Source organism: Lepisosteus platostomus, chromosome 13 (genome assembly GCF_059453375.1).
Source record: "Lepisosteus platostomus isolate fLepPlt1 chromosome 13, fLepPlt1.hap1, whole genome shotgun sequence".
Taxonomy (NCBI): domain Eukaryota; kingdom Metazoa; phylum Chordata; class Actinopteri; order Semionotiformes; family Lepisosteidae; genus Lepisosteus; species Lepisosteus platostomus.
This window is the reverse complement of record NC_142623.1, coordinates 28,509,814-28,528,315: the sequence shown is the minus strand read 5'-3', so window position 1 is coordinate 28,528,315 and position 18,502 is coordinate 28,509,814. Positions and strand designations below refer to the sequence as shown.

Genomic DNA, 18,502 nt, shown 5'->3' with positions numbered 1-18,502 from the left:
TTGTGCTTGCACAGCATTGATAAAATGGGATTTCTACCACAAAATGGATATGGAAATCAGTCACCTTGGTCGCTAATTATATCATTTACACTTTTACATGCTTATCAAAGACTTTTCCTTTTATTGTGATTACACAATCTGTATCAAAGGGCTCAATTATTCTTCCTAATTCCTACTAAAAAACCATGCCCTTCAATCATTTTTCTCGTAATGAGAAAAAAATGGGGGGAATAAACGCTCAAATTATTTGGAAAAGAATTAACATGATTTTAAGATGAGTCTTTCCTTTCAAATATGTCCATCCTTAGTCATCTGGATTTCAGGAAAAGGAAAACCTTTGTTTGGTACATGGAAGTGCTCAAAAACAAAACTAAGTATGATATGATTTATCAATTTCCACCCCATCACGTGGCAAGGTCTTGAGAAATAAATTTGAATCTCTTCTGTATTTAAATTATCCAGAACTCTTACTGCATCACTATACATTGATAATAGAAATGGATTTCTTGCACATTTTTTCATATGAATAAAAGTTCTGATTTCTTATGAATACTGTAATAAGAAACCGGCAGACATATTGTTTATTAACGTTAACATTCCTCACTCAGTGTTATCGCAGGTTTCACCCGCAGCTTACCAGTGGGTAAAAATGTTGCAAGTTAGAAACTGCTGGGGGCTTGTGACGGCAAAGTAAATAAGCTGGCATCACACATAGATAGGCTTACATTCTTAGCATATTGTTTTCTTGGAAATCACTAAAAGTACCCTCCGTATGAGGATATCAGTTATCAATCAGGATGATGACTTAAAAAAATCACTCCATCTAAGGCTGTAATTTAATACAGTATATGCGTGTCAACACAGCTCAGGAACTAGCTTGAACTTCTGTTCTGATGATTTCACAGATTCATAATTTCATTTGGTCGTACTTTTTGGAGTGAGCCCTGTGTAAGCTGCCGAGAAGATGGTTTATTATTTTCCATTCTGTTATGTGGCAAGGGATTGAGAAATAAAGAAAAATGGTGATCATATTCTTCAAAACATCTATTGCATCTGCTTATAACACTCTACCTTCATAATATCAACTGATTTCTTGCACATTATTTTCAAATAAACAAAATTCTGATTTCTTATAATTACTCATTAATAAAATGGCAGAGATATCATTCCATTAATGAAGTTATGCAGTTATGCACAGCTACTGACCTTTTGCATCTTAGCATTAAAGTGGAGATTGATGAGCAACTATGACTTAAAAAAAATCAATCTTCTCCTTTCTAATGTGAAAAGATTAGTTCAGCCAAGTTGTTCACGGTGCAAAACCTATCTTTCTGGTATTCTACCTTCTGGCACAAAGTTCACTCCCATTCACATTCATTTGGATATTTGCCACTCGCTCTTAAAACATGCACTTTCAACAGCTTTATTTGTCAAAGGTGAATTAAGGTTTTGCCTTAAAATCTCTGCACATTTGTATACAACTACTTCATATCCAAAACAACTTTTTTAAATGCAATATCTTAGATATACTGGCTATAAGGATTTGTAACATATTCGACTTAATGTTGTTCACAGCGTTGGACTAATTCAGAAAACTGCAATAGCAGTATTCTGCACCTTTTTCTCTTGGTCCAGTACTAAATGTTTATGATCTAAATAATCCCTTCTATGCAGATGATAGTCAAATCTTTGATCACATTAATTATCTAACAACCACATCCACACTAATTTTCTGATACCGAGATAGCCATTTCAATACTATGATTTTCTAAAACTTTGGATAATAATCTGGGTAGTTGCAGAGCAAACTGTTTCCAACACCCTGTATGGCGGACTGTGACCAAGTGTGTTAACGTGAGAACTAATTTCTCCTCACGTAAGAAATGGTATATATTTGAACTGCATTTAACCTTAAACACACAAATGAGAAACAACTTTCTGTGCTTCCCGTTCTAGAAATCTAGAAATAGCCTATGTTGCTTGTAGTGGAAAAACTGGTTCATGCTTTTGTTTTTCAAGGATAAGTTAAACACCCTTCTTGCAGGAGACTCTAAAATTAATTCAGCTACAATACGCTTAGAATTAGGTAGCTAGGATTCTGACTATGTTCCGTCAAGATTCATGTTGATCTTCAATTCCTTCTGCTTACTTTCATGGCTCCTCAGTATCTCTCCGATGTGTTATCTGCTTGCACCCCTCCAAGCGACCTTCGCTCAGTTGATTCAGGTTTACTATGTGTTCCCACTACTAGTCTACACTCCATGGCTAACAGGCCCTTTTCCGGCTGTGCCCCAAACCTCTGGAAAGCCATTCCAAAAGAAATCAGGGACTCAGCCACATCTAGCTTGAAAATATATTGTACATTTTCAGAAAGCCTTTTCTGGAAGGTTATCTTCTCTATCTACTTCATTTTACTTCATTCTACTTTTATTTTTACTGGTGCATTTTGTGTATTGCAAAGTACTTGGCGGTGACTGCTTTTAAAGGTGTTACATAAAATCAAGTTTATTTATTGTTATGGTGAATCACAGTATAAGTAGTGTATTCACAGAAAACAGCTCTCTCAATTGAGGACTGAGATTAAGAGTTGCTTGACATTTAGGCTGGTATGCTGAAAAGAGAAAATAAATTGCGTTACCTGACAATACATTGTCTGTTTCACACTTTACTTTTCAGCATAAAATTAACCTATGTTTATTTCTGTTCTGTCTGACAAGTCCAGGGTCTAAATTCACAAGTATGCTGGCTTTTACATTTGATCCAGTTAGTTACAGAACAAAAAACAGAACTGAAAATCGACTAAGCGTGCTATTTAAGATTGACTTCTTCGGTTGTTTGAAAAGGAAGTTCTGCGGGATGCCAGCAGTGAAGGGAGCCTTTTGCTCATTTCTGTCTAAATGACAACACAAGGGGGCTGGTAAAATCCTGGTCCAGCTGGGCAGAGATTATCTTTTTTTATCCGGCAAGAAAAACAATCTTGGTTTGGTTCCAACGCGTTTTCTTCTTTGCATAAAAAAAAGTAAAGAAATGCCAGATTCTTCGCTCTGCAGGCTCCTGCAGTTGACAAACCACTTGTCTCGCCAACACACACTCCCCCTTCTTCTTTGCTTTTCTAATCGCTTGGCCTTCAGAACGGCATGTTAAACTGAAGGTTCAAAATGTGCTTTGTTTTTCCACAGACCATGACAAATGTAAACTAATAAAACCACCATGGTTTCCAACTGAAAAATATTCTTTACATTACATGTTACATGTTCGATCTTGAAAAACAAAGTAAAAAAACAGAAGGCAATACATTGGAAAATCTACTTTTTTTTTCTAACATCACTCCATATACCTGCTAGGAAGCAGCAACTGCTTTGTACTGTACATTGTGCTTGTTTATGGAAACTCTTAATGTGCTGTTGTACCAAAGCACTTCAATCAATTATTGCTTTAATCAGCACAAACTACTTCCTATTTGAGAACATTTTCACTTTTTTACAGCTCTAATTTAATGATTCCCCAGAAAAAGAAAAAGAAAATACTTTTTTTTTTTGCATTAAGTTAAAAAGGATTCACATTATCACTGTCGGCATGGTAACTTTGAAAAATATTTTATACTCAAGGGTCCTAATGACATTGGCTTGAGCCTTAACAAAACCGAAAGCTGCATTTTTTGTCCAATTATCTGTCTCTGCCTCTCCGGTGGAAATCACTTTAAAGATTCATTTCCTGTGCTATATCCCATTCATGCTCTTGTTTTGCAGGACTGACAATTAGCAGCTTTTTCTAAACAAAATAGATTTTTGAAGTATGCGCATAATCAAAACCTCCTCAATGCTTTGATTAATACAATTTTACAAGTGCAGCAAGAAAAACAGCATGAGGTAAAAGGCAAAGAAGCCATAGCTTGCACATGCAGAAAAAACTCGTTAACAGAATTAGCCAATTTAAGGGGACAATGCCAATTATTACACGACAGAATTCAGACGGCTCACCTTCCACTGCTCTCTTGAAGAAGACTTTGCAGCTGCCACAGGTCAGGACACCATAGTGGCAACCTGAAGCTTCATCTGAACACACCAGGCAGATCTTGTGGGCAGGTCCGCTGGCCTTGCTGGGCACTGGCGAAGAGGTGCTAGGATCAGCCCGAGCTGTCGAACTACAAGACAAAAAAAAACAAGTCTTCAACAGGAGTCTCACCATATCCTGGAGTGCCACGCTGTCTTCTGATTTTTTGTAGGTTCCGGCTGGGACTTAATTGGTTCCATTATTTGTCAACTTAGTTAATCTTGGTTTCCTGGTGTATCATCATGTGATATTTAGGGCTACAAAGCTTACAAGACTGTAGCTCTCCACAAAAAAGGGTTACAGACTCACACATTAACAGGTCACTATCCATTCATTTGTATACAATACTAAACTTTAATTGCACAGTATGTAGCATGTATTGGGATAGTATACAATGCTGTGCAATCAGGAGTTACAATGTACTGTATGTCATGAGCATCAACAATCAAGCCTACTAGTATTTTGTAATAATGTAATACCTTGCAAGTTATACAGCTTACTGTGGGAGAAACCAAACTTGTCAAGCAGCAGTTGTTAATTCCCATTGATCACAATCTAACCTTCAAAATCCTGATCACAACACCTCAAGGTAAATACACATGAGCAGCCAGTTTGAATGATGCTTTGGTTATAAAATAACATTCACTAATCAATGTAACTGGCTCATTGTAAGTTGTTCCTCATTATTAAATGGATCATTTATTAATGGCAGCGGCCTTGGTTAAGCATAGCAGTGTGCAGTAGTTAAGTTAGTGCTCTGAACATATGACTAGAAGTTGGAGGGTAAAAATCAGACAGAGCACTGCTGTGGTAGCCTTGAGAAAGGTTCTCCACTAGGACTGCTTAGGTAAAAAGCACATCCGTTTAAAACGGGTTATAAACGTAATTTACTTTGTAACCATTAATTTTAGATTAATTCCTGTCACCCTTCCTTTGCCCTGTTTCAGTTACTCCTATAATGTCCTAGTTACCTGTTAATGTATCATGTTCTCGCATTCCTCATGCTTATAACATTGAGATCAAATCTTTAGAGAAAGGGTGTTATTTAAGTTGCCTGGGCTTACGAGATCCCACCAGAATCAGCCTACTGTATTATGGGTTTCTTTCCTCCCAGTCCCCAACTTAAATATTTTTCAGCTATGAGAATATGCTCCTCTTGTTCCAGGGCAATATATCCCACTTGCATAGATCCCATTTATTCCTGAAGGACTCACATTGCCCCTCAAATCTAAAGCCCTTTCCTTTGTACCACTCTTTCAGACAAATTTGTACCTCCTGACAAAAAGACTACATTACAAAGTTAGCATTAACAAAATCCTAACAGAGATCTCATCCCCCTCTGGCCTGATTGCTGTGAGACGCTACTCCTCGTCATGTGGTTCTACAGGTTGGCTGGTTGCACTTGTGTCCTTGTTAAAGGCACTGGCGAGCTGATCCCACAGATGTTTAAGTAGGCTTCAGCTCAGATCAGGAGGAAAAGCAGATCACAGCTGGACCTCAACTCTTCTTCTGCTCAAAAAATGATAATATTAGATTAATGTCGTGCTGAAAAAGAAAACCTATTCTCTCTCAAAAAACGGTTTTTGCCAATATAACACTGAACAGTAAAGATGGTCAAGACGGTCAACATATTACTCCCTGATTAACTCAGGCATGAATAGTATTTTCACGCTGACAGCAGGTTAGAGGTACCCTGCCGATGTGCAGGTTATTTAATCTTAGATGCTTCCAGTCACTGTAGTTTGAAAGCACCACCCAGATGTTTTGAATGAATATGATGGTTCTGGGTTAATGTGGTGAATCTCTGCACCACAGAGATTTCTGCTGATTGTTAAATCAGAATATATAATTCTCCGGGAAACTTATCTTAACTCAAGCAGGAAATGATTGGATCTTCCTCTTTGCTTATATGTTCTTTAATGTTTCTCATTAAAAAATAGTCAAGTCTGCAAATAATACCAAAATAGGAGGATAAACAAACATAGTAGAAGCTGCTAATGAAGTGCAACAGGATTTGGATAATATTCAAGACTGAGCAAACACCTGGCCTAGTGTGACATTTAATGTAGACAAATGCAAGGTTTTGCAAGCAAATAGTAAAAAACTATAAATGCACAAGGCTACATGAGGCCACAAGGGTTTTCTCCTCATGCTCCAGTTTCCTCCCACTGTCCAAAGACATGCTTCCCAGGTTAACTGGCATTTCTAAATAGTTGAATGTATACACTGCAATAGACCCTATATTGGACTAGCCAGTTAATTGAAAATGGATGAATGGATGATATGAACCACACTATATAACCAACAAACCTGTATCTGCCCAAAAAGCTACTATGTTATATGATGCTCTGAGGTCCTTCCACACAAAAATAGGTACAAAATGTTTGAGACATTGAGAAATGAAACATGAAAGAGAGATAACAAGAAACACATGTATGTGTGCTCTTACTTTCCCACACAGTGTACTGAAGCCTTCTTGCAGTTAGATTCAGCATAGTGTAGTTAATACAATCTTACTTGGGGCATTCAATTAATTCTGCTATGCCAAATTAAATCTTATCTTTTCAATGTATTATTAAGCGTTTCTAATGTTGTCACTAAAACTTTCAATTTTTAGAGATAAGCGTTCAGATATTCTTTAACCAAAAATAAAAAGCTATTTAGAAAGACTGTTTCCTTTGCATACCTATAAACAGTAACAGAAAATGGAAAGCATCTTAAAAGAGGATATCCTTTCTGATTTAATAAAGCTAAACATCTGTATTAAGCTTTAATTTATTCGACCATATAAGAAAAAAAACCTTATCATTGCCTTAGTTAGGATTATAAAGGATTATGTACTGTAACTACCTTATTAACATCCAAAACAGTAAAATTATAGTGCGTTAACTGTAGAACAAATGAGCCCTGTTAATATGGAACAATAATATCATTGCTATGATGGAAAAATCACTACTTCTAACAAGACATGTCAAATTGGGGTTGTCTCACACCAGCCTTCACATTTTCTATGCATAAAATTCAAGTACAATATGTCTAGTGTGCACAGAAAGTGATTTGTATACCACAGACAAAAACATCACTATAGTGGTTTGTGAAACCAAGTCTTCTAAAAGCAGAAGTCTTCCACGGTTATAACTTTTATAAATTACCCCTTTCCTTAAGGGTAGAATACAGACTGAAATCTATCACTCATGGTCCATCTTCCTTGCCAAATCCAAACATACATCTCTCATTGTGTGACACACGTTATCATTAATGCAAACAGCTCTTTGTCACTTAAATTATCAGTTTACACATGGATAAAACATGAACTCCACAGCTTTCACTTCACTTTAAAAAAACTTTTGGAACGAAAGCAAAAACAGAAATAATAATACATATTATATATTAAGTATTTAAGTAAAACAATGTGGCCATACACTCAAATACTGTACATGTGCACATCTGAGAACACACTGCCAGCAGGCTCTCTGGTTTTATAAAGTCTGAAGTCACTGGCACTTCTTTGAGTCAGAAGGAAGTGCTTATGAAAACCCACCACCAGGTGGCACTTGACTTACCAGTGCCACCATTCCGAACTTTTACTCCCTCAGAGCAGGGACATGCCATGCAGAATCTGAAGAATTCAGAGAGGAGGTGAAGACACAGCACGCACATAAAACACCAAATTTTATTCTGCTGTGAAATGAAAAATGTTTCAAAAAGCATCCAAAATAAAAAAAACACATGGTTTCTGCACTCATAGAGTCATTAATGGCTTTTAAATTTAGCAGGAAAAAGACAACATGTAATGCTTATGGGGATCATAACTTATAAATACAAATAGATAAATGATTAAAGGAAGGGAAGAGGGTTAAAATACCCTCTTATCTGCTTTACAACAAAAACAACCACAGTGGTATGTAGCAGCAACCACATGCCATCTGTGTGATCACATCCTGATGACATTTGCATTCAAGCTCTGCCTGTGATGTACTGTACAGCAGTTTCTTCACCTACTGTTACACTGGGTGCATGAGTGAACTGTCTAGAAACCCTACACCTGCCAGTTCCAATTCTGGAAAAAAAAACCTCACAGCCCTGGTTTTGAACCCGTCCACTTCTAAAAGGTCTATTTGAGAAGTGCATTCAAAAGTAAAACAGGAGACACTTCATTACACAAAGGGCTGGAGAAGTCTGGAACAAGCTACCAAGCCATGCTGTCAAAACACATACCCTGGCTTCCTGTAAGAAACTGCTGGATCCTTGGATCAGTTAGCTACAGTACTAACAACATAACAAGCGAGAGGCACTGAATGGCTTCCTCTCCTTTGTAATCTTTATTATATTTCAATGAAACACATCATTTGGATCTTATGATCATGTTAAATTAAAACTTTTTGATTAAAACCTTTTTAGTATATTCACAATGTATCTGCTCTATATTATGCTGATATCAGAACAGATAGGCCTATACCTTGTTTGTAATGTAGTGCTCAAAACTGTACATGATTTCCTAAATGAGATAATGTTAGTGCATAAGTACATTGTACAATTTCAACATTACAACAGCTGTTTTAATTGTACACTTAACTATTTATTCTAATACTGCTTTTCATTGCTTCCCACAGGTGTTAAGAAACAATGTGCCATACACAAACACCTAAGTCTTTTTCATATGTACTGTAGCTTCTTCAAGCTCTTTACTTATATTTAGCTTGCTTTTATGAAAAGTGCTGTACATAAAACACTGCACTTGTCTGCATTAACCATCATCTCCCTGGTGCTTGAATTTTATCCTAAACAACTTCCTTTAATGCTTCAACACCCTGTGCTAACCCACTTATCTTGAGATGATCTCCAAACTTATATCTTACTAATTTACTTAAGTAACTCTTAAGCAACTTAGATTACTACCAGAATCTAGATTTGAATGTAAAAAGAACAGTGGTCCAAATATAGATCCCTGTAGTACTTCACTAATTGCATCTTCCCAAATTGAGCTTTCATTACCTACTATATGTGTATTCTATTCTATTCTCTATCCATTACCAGTTCTCAATCCAGAAACATGCTTTACACTGTCTACAATTTCAGAACTGTTTTATAAAAGCATTCTGAAAATAAAAGTTTCCACAATTCAAAGAAAATTAAGAAGTGAACATTTTCATATCCATATTAACTAACTTCTAGAATCCTACTGGCATCCTCTAATTGAGTTCTAATTATAATTCCTCATAATCTTATATATGTATCAGAAGCAAGTTATATTTGTGTATAATTAATTGATTTGGATTTGTCACTCTTTTGCTGGATTGGCACTACATTACATATTTCTAGTTTATTACCCATGTCTTGACTAACAGCTGTAGGGATTATGTTAATAGACTAAGCATCGTTGGCAGACTACCATCAAAACCATAAAGATTAATCTTTAGATTTTTTAATACCTCAAACGTGTTGCAACTTATATGCAAATATTTCTAAAAAGATAACTGTCCTTCCTCAGCCCAAAGCATGGTGTCACTGTCTTCCTTGGCAAACCCCGGAACAAAGAATTCATTTAACACATCAGCCATTTCCCTTTCATCATTTAAGATACTTCCATTATTATTGGTGCACTTTAATTAATCTTTTACTGTTCTTATTCTAATAATGAAAAACTAAAAACTAAAATATTATTCTCTTTGCCCTCCTAATATGCTTGTGCTTGCAATTTGATATACACCTTTCCTTTAACAAGTTTATGTTCTTTTTTAATCATTTTATAAAGTGACTTTTTTCTCCTCATACTTTTAATTGCCGTGAAAAGGGTAGGCTCTACACCTATAACTTCCACGTGGTAGCAGAGTGATCTGAGATCCTTTCATTTAGGTGCTCTTCTCATTTCCAGTGCTTTTAAAATACAGCAAGGTAACCGAGTGATTGCAGTTTTGCAGACAGATTTTTCAAATAGTCTAGCAAAAAGGGAACAGTACAGACCACGGCTGCTGTCTTTGGCACCTGCTGGTTAGAGATAAGTTTTGTTAGGAAACAAACGGAGTTTCTACTGTATTTTCCATTCCCATCTTCATGGTTATGAAACTCTTTCATTAACCACATCTCCAAATGCTGTTACCTTTCAGTTTATCAGTCATTACCATACAGTTCAATCTCATTTCAGTTTTTGTTTCAGGCCACAATGAATGCAAGAGTTGCTGTGTACCTTGAATCAATAAAGAAAAAAATAAACACATGGAAACACAATGCAGTGGCAACTGGGGAAAAGTCAAACAAATGCAAGTGCTTTAGTAAAAAATGGATCTGAAAAAGAGAAATTCATTGTAAATCCACAACTTCTACATAAAATCTATATCAACACGGTAGTAGTGTAATGACAGTGTGCTTAAGAAGCCTACCCAAAAGGAATCACCCTGCTTTTAGTGACAGAGAGGACAGAGTGAACTTAATATTTCAATTTCAGTCTGAGTGGGCACCAGTTTCCATGTCAACCTGGTTCATTGTCTCTCCTCCTGTCACTGCCTACATACTGTAGCTGTCCAGGTCAATTTAATTTTGTGATAAAGATGGAACGGAACAATGTGGTGATCTCATTCCTGTATTAACCTGAACCAAAGCAGAACTCAGTGCTACTAGGAAGTGAAATAAAAGCTCCAAAAATGGGATTGTGCACAACTGATAGCACTGGTAGCACTCCCTCATATAAACTTCAGATTAAATCAATTTAAAAACCTGAACTGAACAGCAAAGCATTGGACCTGTAAATAATTACCTTCCTGTTGCATTTTCATAATATTTGAATCTATCAACAGTATCAACATCTTCCCAAATAAATGTACAATTAAATACATGCAAAGAATTTGGCTCTAACTTCCAGCAAATCAAAAGATTTATTGGACAGTGGCAAACATCTGATTAGAAAGCTTCCCTTGTTTTCTGAGTCATGTGATGTAGCTTGGCTATCTTTAACAGACTCACAGAGAATATTTGTTTTGCATGTTAACTTAAAAAACACGACTGAAAAGCACTGAAAAGTAATTACCAAAATAACCTATATGATCTGAAACCAAAGGCACACATTACTGCCAAGCCCAATATATCATAAATGTTGCTTCTAAGCAACCACCAGTTTTACCCATACTAATACATTTTACAGACTACACTGAATGAAAGGGAGGCAGGGAAAGAGCTTAAAATGTAGTCCAGTCCATTCTCATGTAATTTATGCTGCCAGGAACTTAACGCTAGATTTCCAAATAATGATTTGATGTTAATTGTTATTATATAACACCATTTTAGGATTAATTGAACAGTTGCAATAATGACCCAGCCTAAGCAATTACAACACGAACTCTTTTGTTGCATTGAATTCTGCTCCGTTCTGATTGTGCTGCTATATTTAACTCAATGGCTTAAATTGATCTCCATCAAAATGTGTGCCACCGCCAGGTACTGTAAAGTACATGGGGGGGGGAATTGAAATAGATTTTAGATTGAAGCTTTTGAAAATGATTTGAGCAAGTGCATAGGTTTGCAGGGTGCTTTAGATGGTAGTGCGCTGAAACCTACTCTGTACAACCCAATTAACCCTGGTCCACCAAAAGTTCTGAATGAGCTATTGCTAACAGACCCTTAAAAATCACCCAGACTACATATATATGGTCAACAAGAGAGCTGTGAAAGGTAATAACTATCCAGCCACCCATTTTCTAACAGCCACTTATACTAATTCAGAGTTGCAATGGAGCCAGGGCCTCTCTGTAAGCAACGCATCCAAGCCAGGTACACCCTGGACAGGATGCACGGCACACACAGACACAAACACACACACTCACAGCAAGGCCAATTTTCCCAGAACCCAATCAACCTACTAGTATATTTTTGGACTGCGGGAGAAAACACATGCGAACACAGAGAGAACATACGAACTCCATACCAATAGCACCCCAGGAATTGAACCCAGGGCCTCAAATGCTGCGAGGCTAAACACTGCACCACCTAGATAATAACTAGTGTTTTAAAATTAAATTGTATGCAAATAAATGAAACATTCCACTCCTAATACTAATGAAATGCAGTTTCCATAAAATACAGGACTTGGCATTCGTTTTATGCAATTTAGTTCTTGCAAAGCAGAAACTAGATCCAACAAGAACTAGAAAGCGGGTAGTAGCTTTGCAGGCTTCTAAGCAAGCATAACCTAGCCTATAATGTTTAACAATAACTCGGTCTGGGCAGAAAAAGCATCGCTGCAAGAGTTAATGTAGTCTATCCAGGATTTCCCAAGAGGTTGTGTGAATTTACACACAAACAATTTACACAGTGACTCCTTTACTACAGTAAATATTTCAATTTTATTTTCAAACATAAGAATGATGCCCAAGAAGTTTGGAAATAATTGGCCTAACAGGTTTTGCATGATAGCAGTCTATGGTATGGGATATGTATCAACGAGAAATAAAAATGTTGGTCAGGCTGTCACTTTGGATTAAGCAGGAAACCCATTTTAATCTATGTTAACTGTATTGTCACAAAGGACTGCGCAACCTGTTTCGGCTCAGGACCAGTGTTCTGAGGCAACATTCTGGTGGTGTAAAACATATCTCTGCACTCTATAAGGTCTATGTCCAAAGAAAGTTTGTGTGGTGAAAAATGTTAAGTTTCAAGTCAACCGACACAGCGATTTTCAAGGCACTATTTGAATTGTGAGAACAAAACGGCAATCAAGCAGCCATTGCAGTATCTGTAGGAGCTATTTTACCATGTTAATTACATTGATACTAAAATGATACCTACATTATTTGGAGTTACACGACCAAACAGTTTTTAAACAGAGCAGTTCGCATTATAGCCAAGCAGTCGATTCGCTCACGACACCGACATCTTTCAATGCATCAGCCATGATAGGAAAACTGCTCTAGTTTATGTACAGTATGCTTTGTTCTCTCACAACAATTTTCTTCCCTCCAGAATGGCATTCAAACGTGATCGATTACCTCATCTCTGACGTTTATGGTTTCATCCCCAAAGTTTAACACCATTTTGTTCTGTTTTAGAAAACAAAAATTTTCTAAATTACTCAATGTTTATTAAACCATGAGACCTCTGGATGTAATCACTTTGACAACTTCCTACAGGCCTTAATCACCTTTACAGATTTCCCACATTTTTACCCATGGGTTTGTAATTCATAGACATTTGAAAACAAAAGCAGATGCAATACACAATAACATGAAAAACAGTACGAGGCTTACAGCAACACTGTTGCTTGACCCTCCAATTATAACGACGAATAAAAACAAGGCTTCACCAGCAAATTACTATTTTATAAGCTTAAAACGTACTTTTAAAGAAAATAGACTTTAACAGTGCTTGTATCAAAGATCAAAAGATATGTCAGGCACTGTACAAGTACTGTACGTCAGAGCTTTTTTCTAAAGAAAATGGAAACAGGATTCTAGAGAAGAGTGCTCCAGTTCTGCGGTAGGTAACAGCTCCCTGCTGACTGTATATCCCAAGGAAAACACTGGCATTCTATTCTGTAACAACCCACACACGCTGTATTTGGATTAAAAGTGCCAGTTCCCTTTTTCTCTCCAAGAAAATTGGTTCAACTCACTTCAAATCATACTTAAACCAGCTTGATATCAATTAACAAGGTTTAGGTCTCTGATGTCTTGTGAAGTTAAATCATTAAAAAAGATTTAGATTATAGCCAATTCATTCGACTAGAAAACCTCTAATTATCCCCCAAATTTGCAGCAAGCATACACACAACTATTTCATTTCTTTTTGTACATCATAACTTGCAAACTTCAATGGCAAAACTGTATAACTGGAAGTAGGAATGCATCACTACTGCCACTGTAGCACATCTACCTCTGTAAACAGTAAGTAAACCTTTCCACGTTGTATTGAATGGATATTTTTTAATCCAACTAAATTAAACAGTCTAACAATTTCCTCTGAGAACTGGGGGACACAGTATTGTTAAATGGATATCACACAGTTCCAAGGTCTAACACCTAGCTATACTGAAATAATGCACAGATCACGTTTCTAGTGTCACTGCTGAAGTGGTGAGGTGATACAATTTTAGTACAAGACCCAAGTAGAATAAAACCTGGGGCCCCTTTCATTGCAACGGCCCCCTGTTCTCATTTTAGACAACTGACACAGAGACAAGTAACTGGACCGAGCAAGTTCAGACACTATCTGGAGTGCTTCCAGCTTCAATGGCTCAATGGCTTCAAGGGCATGGTGTTTGTTTCGGATAGAATGAGCAGCCAGGGCTGCCACAGCTGCACACAACACAGCCCTCTCTCCCCCACTTGCCACAGTCTCCACAGAAGGAGCCTGCACACAAACAGTGTCAATGTCTTTCATATATCAGTAAAGCGAAACTTTACTGGCTTCCACAGCAAAGCAAACTCATCTGGAAGCAGCAGTTACAAAACTGGGGTGACAGTACTGTGTATTCCGATTAATTTTTATTGTGCACCACACTTGCAGACATGCAATGTCTATTCCACTTAATAGATGCATTCATGAACCAGCTGGTTCAGAATTGAGTGTCCTGTATCTGCATTAATAAAATAAAAATCAAACTTTAGGTAGAGGACATCTGGTACAGGTTTCACAATGAGGTTAGCTGGGCAGAGAAGAAGCACAAAGGCTGCTAGGACTAAAGTACTGTTCTGAATGCAAAACGATATAAAGGCTTCTGGGGTTATTTAGTTCTTAACTGAAACTTAAAATAAAAATAGACTGCAATTAACTTGAAACTGTAAATTCCAAAGTGTCAGTTCTCTACTTGTGCATATCTTGCAAAATCATGTGCAGTTTCATGACTCATGCAGAATGTTCTCTTGGCGAGAGGATCATGCAAGACAATTTGTAGTTTACAACTTAGAGAAATACTGAATCATCCATTTACTGTGATTCCTATGGCTGCTAAATAGCTTTTTTTTTTGTTTTTGGTGTGTGGGAGGGGTTGCCGTTAAATGACCTGCTGTTTTATTTCCTGTAGAGGTTGGAGGGATTCTGAACAGACTCCCTATGTAGTTCCTCATCTGTATAACAAGTGACCAAACTGTCTGACTTGTAAAGACGTTATTTTATATGGTTGCTTTTAACATAAAAAGTTAGAAAATGATTTAAAAATCTCATAGATACACTTCACTTTCATCTCTCCTACAAAAAAACATTCAGTACAAATAAGAGAATAAAATTGGGGAGATAAGAGAAAAACAAATGGAAAACACTTCCTTCATCTCTACGATAAACACTTCAGGACACTTCATAGCAGATTCTAAGAACACCTTTTTCATCATCAATTATATCTTTTAAGTAAACTTCGGTAAGTATCTGATGCACTAAGCCCTACTTAAAATTGATTTCAGACATCTGCTTTCAAGAAAAATCGAAACTGCTTCTCCTTTGGGGCTATACATTGAATTCAAGTCCAGAGCAGCAGCACTGCAGTCTTCAAGTGAAGGACCCTTTTTCACTCTCTGCAATTTAAGAGGGAATACTAAAACATTACAATTTGGCGCTACAATTAAGAGACTGAAAATTCAACAAGTGTTGGCAAAATAAGCACTGGTGTACTGTATGCCATACTGTACATAACTTCAGCACATACAGAGATGGAACGTCACCTAGTCACATGATTTCCCATGTTATAAACCTTGATAACCCCTCAGGTGCTGTTAATAATGCTTAAAAGTCTGTATCTTTGTCCAAGCTCTTTTATACTTGTTGACTACCTGAATTCTGATGCAAATGTTAACTGTACATAATGTTAATTGATATTCAGATCTTCAGGTAACAGCAAGCTGTCACATGCATATCAAATAGCCACATAGTATGATAAAATCAGTAATAATAACTGTTACATGCCACTACTGCCGAACCATACTTAAATGTCACAAAATTGGTTGCAGAAATGTATGCCTATAAATGAAATATATAATAAAGCAACACATATGGATCCAATCTCTTCAGTCCACTACTGACTTCCTACTATTGGGCTACTGAAACTTGAGTGAAATATCCTATTAGTATGACCCTGCTTTATTATTATTTGTAATTCTTTTTATTCAAACATTATCTGATAGATGACTGGTAACACCAAGCCAATTATGAGTAAATGTAATATTTGTTGTAAATTATTTTCATTGAAAAAAAGAGAGAAACTTAAATTTAAGTTTAAACTTCTAGATTAAGAAAGTCACATGACTCGGTGGCATAGTGGTTAGCAGCCCTAAGGCTCTAGGAGACCTGGGGTGCCATCTGAATGGAGCTTGTATGTTTTCCTGTGTTCACATGGGTTTCCATTGGGTGCTTTGGTATCCTCCCACAGTCCAAAGACATGGTGGGTTAACTGGCTTCTGGAACACTGGCCTTAGGTGTGAGTGCGTGCGTGTCTGTACCTGCCCTGTAATGAACTAGCATCCCACCCAGGGTGTACCCTGCCTTGCATCTGTTGCTTGCCAGCATAGGCTCTAGCTCCCCTGTGGCTCTGACATGCAAGAAGAATGAATAAATGAATGAATGAGATTACATTTGGTACTGTCCTTTAAAGGGACAAGCTAGAATTCGAGAATATTCAGTTTTGCGATTAAAGCAATCCTGATGCTGTGGTCAATTTTTCATGCAGTAACTTGTGCCATATTGTATTTTGCCACAATGTCACACTCAAGAGTCTAATGATCCCGTCTGAGACTGTTAGGACTCAAGAAATGAGGCAGAGTGGGCTTTAAAGGACCTGAGTGCTCTCTGCTTGAGTCTGCTACCAGCACATACTCGCTTTGAGAGGTGGGTATGTAAGACGAACATGGCCTCATTGTCTACATATAATACAGAACTTAAAAAATTGGCATTTCCGAATGCAAACCTCATTGTGAAAAAACAGGCCATTTCAAATTACTTCAGTTGAAAATAGTAAACACTGTTACTGTCAATTTTAAATAACAGAAACATGACTGTGTACTGTACATATCAACCTAAAAGATTCTAATGTCAAACAGGAGCTCCCAGAGCAGTAGACTGCAGAACAGCCATTAAGATCTCATATCTGTGTTCTAGTGAACCTTGGTTTACTCCCATGAAGATCTAATTTCCACCTGTCACCCTTTCAACGATAATAAAGAGCGATACAGACTCTCGGCGCATCAACTGCAATTTCCTTGGTTCTCTAATGTGATTAGGGTTAGCACATCACTGCTAGACCACCATTGATAACATTTGCCATTTATTGCTTCTGGCTAAAGAAACCTTGGGCCAAACAACTTTGTAGTAATCTAAACTTAGCTCCGGTGCAAGGAACTTCAGCAAATTTTGCCCAACAGTGTTGGAGTTATTTTTTCTCCGCTCTGTAGGAGGAAAAAATAAACTGATGACCAGATAATGATGTGATTTAGATGCAATAATTACTGTTATGATAAAGTTGCATCATCCACCCAATACAATACGTTTCTTTCTAACACTACTACCTCTATACATGAAATGATTTTAGAATCTTGGACACTTCTTAATTCATGCAGTAAATTTTAAGACACTCATGTGCTACTTAAAACCTCTGCTCCTTTAACAGTTTCACCAAATGCCATGTAAAAGTCAGACCTATAGAAGAAATGCAACTGCAATAAATTACAGGAGAAGAAACCTACCGATTTATATAGTAAAGAAAAAAAACAGGAAATGCCCACATGTAACATTTCCTCTCCAATCCGTTTTACGCAATAAGGCATGATGTTACAGTGTAGCTGCAACTCCCAAAAATTTCCTTCTTTATTCTAAGAATTAGCTAAGAAAAGGTCCAGTAGTTTATTTTATAGAACACAAAACTGGAACAATATTTTCAGTTACATTCCTATTCTCTATTTCACAACACAAAATTGAGAGCAAACAATGAGTATTTACCACTAACAGCTCTACATTAATGTTTCATTGGATGAAAAAAAACAAATGAAAGCATTAATTAAGAAACACATATGATCCCTTGATACTGATAATAGATCATCTGCCTCTTTGCCCAAATGTACAGGAAAACAAAATAAAAAAAATCATTACTGCCAATTTTATCGCAGTACAAAATGTTTTCTAAAACTAAAGATGAGTAAATGACAGTTATGTGGCAGATATAAGTCAGGCACTAGAATTGACTCTTAAAAACTTAAGCATCAATAATGACTATCATTAAATGGTATGTAAATGCATAATATCCTTAAGCAAATGTATAGTATGGGAGTCAGCATAATGGCTTCCTTCAAATAAAAACACAAAATAGACTAGTAAAACACTTCTTTTGTTTTTCAGTAATAAGCCATGAACACCAACTACGAGGCCCACTACTTAAGTGGAATATGATCATTTAAACTCTAGGTTCATCAGTCATTTCACCTATGCTTAGGTTAGGAGGTTAGGATTACCTCCAGATACTCTTTTTGGAAAATTTAAGCAG

General features: G+C 36.8%; 1 protein-coding gene across 5 annotated transcripts in view; it reads right to left on the bottom strand.

Moving 5' to 3' along the window:
* The window catches only part of nr3c1 (nuclear receptor subfamily 3, group C, member 1 (glucocorticoid receptor)), a 71,671-nt gene that overhangs the window by 15,768 nt on the left and 37,401 nt on the right, over window positions 1-18,502 (bottom strand). For all 5 annotated transcript variants that reach the window (XM_088603999.1, XM_088604001.1, XM_088603997.1 and 2 more), the window contains exon 3: window positions 3,981-4,144. In XM_088603999.1, the coding sequence (XP_088460125.1) occupies window positions 3,981-4,144 (164 nt within the window). The remainder of the gene's footprint in view (window positions 1-3,980; window positions 4,145-18,502) is intronic.